Below are 8357 nucleotides of genomic sequence, written 5' to 3'. Positions count from 1 at the left end.
GCGCTCGTCGTCGCCAACCTCAGGCGTCTTTGGTTCTTCCTCGGCGGTGGGCGGCAGCACCACCTCGGGCACTGGATGAACCGACTGCTTGCCCTTGTTGTCAATGGCCGGGAGCACCTTCGTGCCCATCTCATTGCTCTCCTCGATCTGCAAACAATTCATGGAGTCAGGCACAGCACAAAGTTCATGGGTTATTGAAGAGCATGTAGTTAAAACGGCATGACTGTCACTCTTCCTCCTCTCCATCGCGCCTATATTTACTCACCCTGCCCACTACTTACCCACCCCCTCTCTTCTCTCACTATCAACCTTCCTCCTCTCCATCACGCCTAATTTACTCACCCTACCCACCACTACTTACCCACCCCCTCTCTTCTCTCACTATCAACCTTCCTCCTCTCCATCGCCATGAGCTCCAACTCCAGCTCCAACGCCAACCCCTTCCCTTGGGGTATTGGCTGGAGGGCCTTCTTCCTCGGGTGGTCAGCTGGTGACCGCACCAAGTTCGAGAACACCATGGAGGTGTGCTCGAACTTCGGCTCCATGCCTGACATGTAGAAGGAATCTGATGCAGTGCTCATGAGGGCCGCTGCACAAGAGTTGAAGACGTTGGTTCCTAAACCAGCGAAGGGCGCGATGGCAGTCGACATCATTCGCTGGGCCATGAATCAGGTCGTCTCCAACGATGCTAAGCAGAGGAAGAGGTGGTCCAAGTACAAGAACTACTGGGCTCCTAATGACCGTCGTGCCGCAGTGTACTGGGAGACGGCAATCATGCCGCCGGCGGTCATCGGTGGGGAGCGTAAGGAGGAAGAACCAGTGCAGATGCCAGTGAGGGCATCGGAGCCAGGCCGTCGTACCTAGTAGATCGACCTCGACTCCTCCAAGAGCGACGACGACCCACCGCCCCGCACGGTGATGGACAAGAAGATGAAGGCCAGCCACTCGACCCGCCGCTCCGCACGCCGATGACGGCCACCGCGGTTAGCCAGTGTCTGTTGTGTACCCCCAATCCCCCTTCTACTCCATCTGCATCTACATCTATTCCGATCTTGCATGAACTAGTATGAGCTACTATGAACTACCATGCTTATCTACCTCTATTCCCCATTCCCATCTCTGCCATGGATTGAATCTACCTCCGAATCGAACGCGAAAAAGTAGTGCATGACGAACAGAGAAGTGCTTACCGCCATTGCCGCGGGCCAGGTGATGATCCGCTCGCCGGTGATGGAGTCCGGTGGTCTTCTTGCTCTCCTCCAATCCGCCGCCGCCGGTGAGAGTAGGGACAACAGGGGAGAGTGGGGAGAGGGAGCGGTGAGGCTAATAACTGTCGGCGCTTCAAGAAGCAACGCGGCTTCTCGAGCGTGGCCGCGCGCGTGCAGCCGCCGCCGCCCACGTGCACCGCTCGGGCCTGGCCCAATTCAAGCATTCTCAGGGAGCCAGGCCCAGGAGCGCTTTAAGGTTCGTGCCATGCGGGCCAAACAGTAAAAGCAGGCAACCAATCGGCCCGTTTGCGTTCCGCGTGAGTCAGGCCGGGCCTCATGCAGGCAACCAAAGACGTGAGAAGATCACCCGTTTCGCAGGCTTGTGGTCGAAGGGTAATGATGGATGGATGCGTGGGGCTTTTCCCTTTGCAACTCTGGCGAGGCGCGCGCACTGGCAGGGGGTACCACCATCGCACCCTCCCCCAACCTCGTACGTACGACCGATCTTGGCGACCAAAAGAACACTGAGCACGTCCTATGATCCAGTGGCCCTTTTCAAGATCTCATGAACTAATGCATGCAATTTCCACGGCAAATGCCTACATACGACTTCAGGACCAATGGTATATACCACACATAAAGTTCACTGGACATGCCACGTTTCTTACTTTAACGACCTTTAGGCTAATCTTATCTTACATCATCTAAAACATACGTATCTTATTTGATGTATATACAGTATACACTGTTCTAAGTCCCCTGGACGACGAAGCTAAGTACGTACGTATTCACTACTGGTGGATATATGACTTATGAGACATGTACGAACTACACAAGATATTCTTGTAACTGAACGAAGATCGATGAGGGTGCCAGATGGAAATGATCGATACGCAGGAACATCGTACGAGGAAATCGGACAGCGCGCAAAGCCCGTGCGGTGCTTTTAGATGCGCGTGTGACGGTGCGGCGCTTCCCAGATCCACCGTTTATGTAGGCCACTAAGCTTGAATATATGCTCCCCTTGCATCAATGCCATTGTGTTGTCGAGGCCCTGCATTGGACATTTGGGTGGGTGAGATGGCCTGAGTTAGACTGTAAAAAAGGATGGTGTTTGAGTAGCTTGTGTTGACATAAGGTAGCTTTTCCAGTGTTCATGATGAGTATAACACCAAGATAAAAAACAAAGTGTTCATGATGAGCAGCCTACTTTGGCTTTCTTCCACCAACTGATGAGCCGCTGACAGTTGGTTTGCTCGTTGTTCTCGACGGACGACGTGGTGGAGGCGGCGGTGTCGGTGGCTGCGAAATCGAGTGGATAAAATGTCAGCATGGATTCCACAGGTAAAAAGATGCACATCATAGTATGAATAAATGGATATCTCAGGATTGTGGGGGGAAGTGCCAATATGGTTATGGACAGTGTGCTGACGAAAGAATGGCGTACGTTTGGTGCCCTGGACTTGGTGTTTCCTGTCTGCAAAGGAGTTGTTTTCTTCGATGCGGATGCTCGAGATTGCCCTGTCGCCGGAATGCCCTACACAAAGGATCATCATGATCGTTAGCAGGTCCATTTTAATTGCTAAGACCAGTACCTTCATGGCCGCATTTCAGTAATAATTATCCCCAGAAGGAATAATTGCAGAGATTGTGGTAAGTGCCAGTCAACAGCACGATAATAACCCATTTGAATCATAACGTTTAGTTGCCTCGAAGCTTAGACTATGCACAGTTCAGGTGTGACCGTGTGAGTACTACAAAGAACTGATGCATTCATATTCTCTGTTTTTATGTGCCAACTGGAAGCAAGTTCCGGACCGGATTACTAGGGTTTATGAGCAGGAGACAGAAACTATCCCTCTGAATTCAAACAGGACCCGCTGTATCAGTTGTTACTCACATAATTACTTGTAATAACTAGTTCTCAATCATGGAATAACATTAAACTTTTAGGGAGAATGCAGCAACATTGATCATGAACAAGTTTTGAGCCAGGCTATGTGTATCTTAACATGCACAATCTAGGAGAGATTCTATTATACGTTCTTTTGTGCAGCTTACCTCTTTCTTTTTCAGCCTAGCAAAAGTTGCTTCTCCAACACTGGAACTCAGCATTTTCCTTGCTGGCAGGTTTACCGAGCTACATAGCGAGAAGTTTTTGTCAGGAAAATAGGGTCAAACCAGCCTTCATCATAATACATTCCTGTAACAATATTAAGATTTGCACCTTGATTTTTGTTTGCCAGCCACTTGCAAGTCCATTCTTGCTGGCCTAGTTAAGTGACTCTGCAATGTTGAAGCATCTTTCGATCCTCTGATATTGCTGTTCGTCGAGGCAGTAAAAAGCAACTGAATTAAAACCACAAGACAAATCCAAATCTTCAGAGAATGCGTCAACATGATGACAGGACAAACCTTTTTGGCTCTGGCTTGGTACTTTTAGTAGTAGCATTCAGAGGGGCTGGCCTTTTCAGAGTGCTCTGCATGAAGTGACAAGCCATATGAGATCTAACACCATTATGCTTCCAACGTAAAACATAAGCGCAAAACCCGCATGAATTTCTGTACATTATAGTTATCAGATGAATGTTAGTTATGTTAACATTGTGGTAAGACAAGAGGATGGAACATACCACAGTGGTCGATGTAACCTTTGGATGTGCCACACTTGATGCCGCTGTCTTGCTAGGAGTTCTCACACTATCCCTGGTAACAGAGGGTCTTTCTCCTGTAGAGGGCCGACGTGTACCCTCAACATCAGAACGCTTTGCTGCACTTCCTCTGTCAACGGGGCGTCTTTCAGAGGTGGAAGGCCGGCATGGCGTGGCGACAGCAGCTTGCTTCTGTGCACGCTCTCTGGTGACAGGGCGTCTTTCAGCAGTGGAAGGGCGTCCTGGGGTGGAGACATCAGCAGGCTTCTTAGCAGTTGCCCTGGTGATGGGATGCTTCTCTCCGATAGAAGTGACGCGCCCGGCAGCTGAGGAAGGTCTTTTGACACCTGTAACCCCGAGTGCTTCTTTTTCTGTAATCCTGCGAGTCCGTGGCGCGCCGGCCATCTTCTGTGATGCCACACTCGAGCTACGGACATTGTTCGTCTTAGTCTTCTGGTTTGTAATCATGTTAGGCTTCACTGAACCAGGCGTCTGAAATGTTTCAGGAAAAATGTGTTAATACTTGACCAAAACAGTCAGGCTCTTGGGCGTATAAACACAAAATATGTGCTCATGCAGCTAGCTTAAATCAGTCATGTGAGTATGAAACTGTGCATTAAAAAGAGAGTATCCATAATAAAGCATCATGTCATAAGTCTATAAGCTCGAGTAGTATAATAAACGGCAGCAAAATTCTTGACAAGATAAAAGCAGCAGTGATTCAGACTTCAGAGGGTGATGTACCAAAGCTTGGTGTGTTATTACCTTAGTAACAGATGTCCGGTCCAGAGGACTGCCCGCAACAGTTTTAACCGATTTTGGTATTATCATGGAAGCATATCTAAGTCTGGGGTCTTTCTCTGTATTTCTTCTAGGAGCCCTTGCATTTTCATGAGCTGCTCCAAGACCGTCGTGACCAAAACCTGCATTTTCAACATCGGCCGAATCTGAATTATCACCAAGAGCATTTTTTCTACCATCCTGATCGGTTTGCTGTGAAATTCTGGCTTCTGAAACAAGATTGGATGAAGAAAGTTCGTTACGGAAGTCCTCGTCTTCATGGTCATGATAGCATTGCATGCCCTGTTCAGAGGTGGTCTCATGTGCAGCTCCTTCCACATAATCATAGACAATTGTTCCAGATCCTGTGGGAGTTTCAAGCTCTTCGGCCGGCATATCTTCTGTTTGGCTAGAATCACTTCCATCACCACTGTATTCCAAGGTGAGTTCAGTTTGCTGAATTTGCTGCTGTGAAGCCTTGAGTTCCCTGATCTTCTTGTAGTACTCTTCAAAATATGCCTTCTTCTGAGCTACTAAACCATTGAACTTAACAAACTCTTCATGGCGTTTGTCATTACTAAATACAGACCACTTCTCCCAAGATAGTGACTCAAGTTCAAATCTTCCGAAGGATACGGAACCATGGTTGAGTGTCTGGGATACAGAAACTCCCTGAGGAAAGTAAGAAAACAACACAGAGAAGCAGGTGAATCTACTAGCTGGCGGCAACTCTTTCCAGGAACAGAACTGGAATATTATTTTCTACTAATTCAGAATAAAAGCAGCATTTCTGGTTGATTCACATGGTATGCATAATTTAAATTACGCGTGGTATGAATATCTTCGAAAACTTACTTCAGAAACACCCAGGTCAGTTGTTTCTCCTTGTGACCACGCAAAAAAAGTCTGATTGACCTCAGTCGCCATCGATTATTTTCAGGCTAATTCATCATAGCTGGGTAGAGTTTTGTTGGTAAACCCTGCAAAAGTGAAATTCGTTATAATTAAAGCATGATATAACATAACTGAAACACGCTGCGATATGCTAACAACTAAAAATATGAATAATATAGCCTGCTAGACGTGGACGTTTTCTATCTAGAAGGAAAAATATTGCAAACTAAGATTAAGAACACACCAACGCTCATCTAACACCGCTAACAAGAACGTAAGAACAGGTGTTCAGAAACATTTTGCAACTCAAGTAAGAACTCAAAACCAAACTTATTCGAGCCGAAGGCGAAAAGACATGTGATGTTACTTTCTAAAGAGGCCAGAATCCAAGGAATGGAGAATTTCCATCAGTGGAAGCTAACCAAGCAGTAGTAAATTAATTCAGCAGGTCAATTATGCTCGAAGCATCCACCTTTAGCGCATGTTCCAACACCAATCCTTTCCTTTGGGGTCAAGATTCCACACACAAATAAAATTCCCACCTTCCGAGCTGCAGTTGAATTCTTCAACCCAGAATCATATGGAGGCAGAGGCACACTACTCCTCTTCTCAACAACCCAGCTCGTGCCATTATTCGCTCACATCACATGCCAACTACCCAAACCAGTTGCAGTCCAAAGCATATACCAAGGTGAAGTCGCAGAGGTCAAGTAAAAGAGAGATACGGAAATCTCTTGTGATTCTGAGAATTCAGAGAAAGGCCAACTCGGGCCTGTCCATTAAGCAAATTTTCGCCAGAGAAAAAGATATTTGAAATACGGGGGCGAAGGGGAAAAGGCCCGAAAATAACATCTGCGGTGCTCCGCGCGCAATTTTCGGTCTATGTGAACAGTAAAGAGAGTTGAAGAACATAATTGCCGTTTGGCGAGTTGAAAAGGGGGAATTACTTTGCACCAAAATGCAAATCGACTTATACTAACTACCATAACACGAGGGGAAAACGAAGAGCACTAAAATTGAACTTACCGTGGAAAAGGAAAGAGAAGGCCAAAAGATAGAGGAACTGAGAAAAAAAATTATCACTTTAGAAGAGCGGCAAAAGCTGCGCTGAACTGAAAAGGGGAGTGGACTTTTTGAGGAACAAGAACCGGATCGAACCAACCACCACCGCGCGTTCCCCCCTGGAAAAGCTGCAAATGTGCAATTCAACTTCTCCTAAAAAGAACCCGCACGGAAAGAAACGAAACGACCATGCGAAGCGCGCAACCTCGCCGGAAATCAACGGAAGAAGCAACAAATATGCAGGGAATCACTTGACTCGCCGCCCAGCCAAGCAAAAGCAGAGGAAGTGAAAAGGATAATCCATGGATGAAGACAGCATGCAGGGCGGATTTGAGCAAGGAATCCAGCGGAACCCCGCGGCATTGCAGAGAATTCGGCACCAAGAAAACTGGCGTCCCCCTCGCAACTAAAACCCGCCCAAGAACAACAACAGAGACCTTACCGGAAAAGGTCTGAACTCCTCCATTACCTGACGGCTGCCGCCTCGAGCCGCGGAGCAACCCCTGCACGCGACGGGGATCCCCTCCCTCCGCGCCGCCGCCCCCAAGTTAGGCTCAGATCAGACGAGACGGAGGCCACGAGAGGCACGCACGCACGCCGCTTAGCACTGTAGCACTACCACTGCGGTTGCGGTGCCACAGGAGGAGGAGGAGAAGAAGAACACAGAGGACGCAGGGTATGGTGAGGCAAGGTATGGCGTGCTGCGTTGCGTGCAGCAATGGCTCTTAAATTTGGGCTTTGATTAGGCCGCGCGCGGGGGTATAATTACCTCGATTGATTCCTCGCGTAACTACACATGCACGCACCGGCTGGCTTGGGTGTGTACTGTCGTTTCGTTTGACAGAGGAGAACGAAGCGGCGGGTGCTTCTTCTAGTACTGTGCGCGTCCCTGACCGTGGGCCCGGATGCGGCAGTCTAGTCGTGGTGTGGGTACGTCTGTCCTTCTCCGGCGCCCCCTCGTGGAAAGTGGAAACTGCTTCGGCGCTCATGAAATCGACATACAATATTTTATTTATTTTTTAGTTATGCGTGGATAGTAGATTGCGAGTTTGGGTTGAACATCCAGAGGTTGAGGCTGGGCAAGCTAGGGTAGGCCAAGGCAGGTTGGTGGAGGATAAGACCAAGCGCAAGAGGGTTCCTCCAAATTATTGGATCACAGTTGAGATGGGGATGCATGGCATGGTGACGAACAGAAAGCTTTTCCTCCATCATCATCGGCAGCAGCATTTTTCTCCCTGCTCATTTCGGGGTTTGTCTGTTTCCCATCCTGTGGGCCACTCGGTCCACCCCGGTACTTGCTCCGTCCTTCCACTCTTGAGATCTCTCTCGGCCGCATTTTTCCTGGGTCGGTCGGTGGTAGCTAGGCGTCAACCGTCGATGCAAACTTCATCTTTAACAGACCCCGTAAAACAACGGTACCGCAAATTCGATTCGCATCATATACATCGCCAGAATTCAACAGAGTTCATACAGCAAACTTAAAACACACTAGCTTAAAAACCTAAATCAACTTGTCATCATCATTGTCCTTCTTGACGCCGAGGTGGTGCTCCATCAAGGTGTTGGAGAGGACGAACGCCAGGTCGTACTCCTTCTTCGTCGCTTCAACCCGCACCGTGGCACCTTCGTCTCTGACGGCAGCCGCCTCCTTCGCCTCGTACCACACCCGCTCCGCCTCCCAAAGGCGCTTGACCGCGGGCGAGAAGATCTTGTCGAGGCGGTCGAAGTTGCGCCACGTCCGCCGGCCACCGCTACGGGAAAG

At 48.7% G+C, this 8357-nt stretch overlaps 1 protein-coding gene across 3 annotated transcripts; it reads right to left on the bottom strand.

The window, feature by feature from the left end:
- Nucleotides 1-1769: 1769 nt before the first annotated feature.
- LOC123080118 (protein WVD2-like 7) lies at nt 1770-7433 on the bottom strand. 3 transcript variants are annotated; one of them, XM_044502999.1, is made up of 10 exons: nt 7065-7433; nt 5495-5619; nt 4625-5311; nt 3842-4351; nt 3624-3688; nt 3436-3531; nt 3270-3348; nt 2656-2745; nt 2419-2510; nt 1770-2262 (listed from the first exon to the last, which is right to left on the bottom strand). In XM_044502999.1, exons 2-10 carry the CDS (start codon nt 5564-5566, stop codon nt 2238-2240), a joined length of 1716 nt encoding a protein of 571 aa, XP_044358934.1. In that variant the 5' UTR covers nt 5567-5619; nt 7065-7433; the 3' UTR covers nt 1770-2237. The 3 variants fall into 3 exon arrangements, with proteins under 3 accessions (XP_044358934.1, XP_044358935.1, XP_044358936.1); XM_044503000.1 differs by having other exon boundaries at nt 7365-7421; XM_044503001.1 differs by lacking the exon at nt 7065-7433 and adding an exon at nt 6006-7023.
- Between the last annotated feature and the right edge of the window lie 924 nt (nt 7434-8357).

Source organism: Triticum aestivum, chromosome 3D (genome assembly GCF_018294505.1).
Source record: "Triticum aestivum cultivar Chinese Spring chromosome 3D, IWGSC CS RefSeq v2.1, whole genome shotgun sequence".
Taxonomy (NCBI): domain Eukaryota; kingdom Viridiplantae; phylum Streptophyta; class Magnoliopsida; order Poales; family Poaceae; genus Triticum; species Triticum aestivum.
This window is presented reverse-complemented; position numbering and strand designations above follow the sequence as displayed.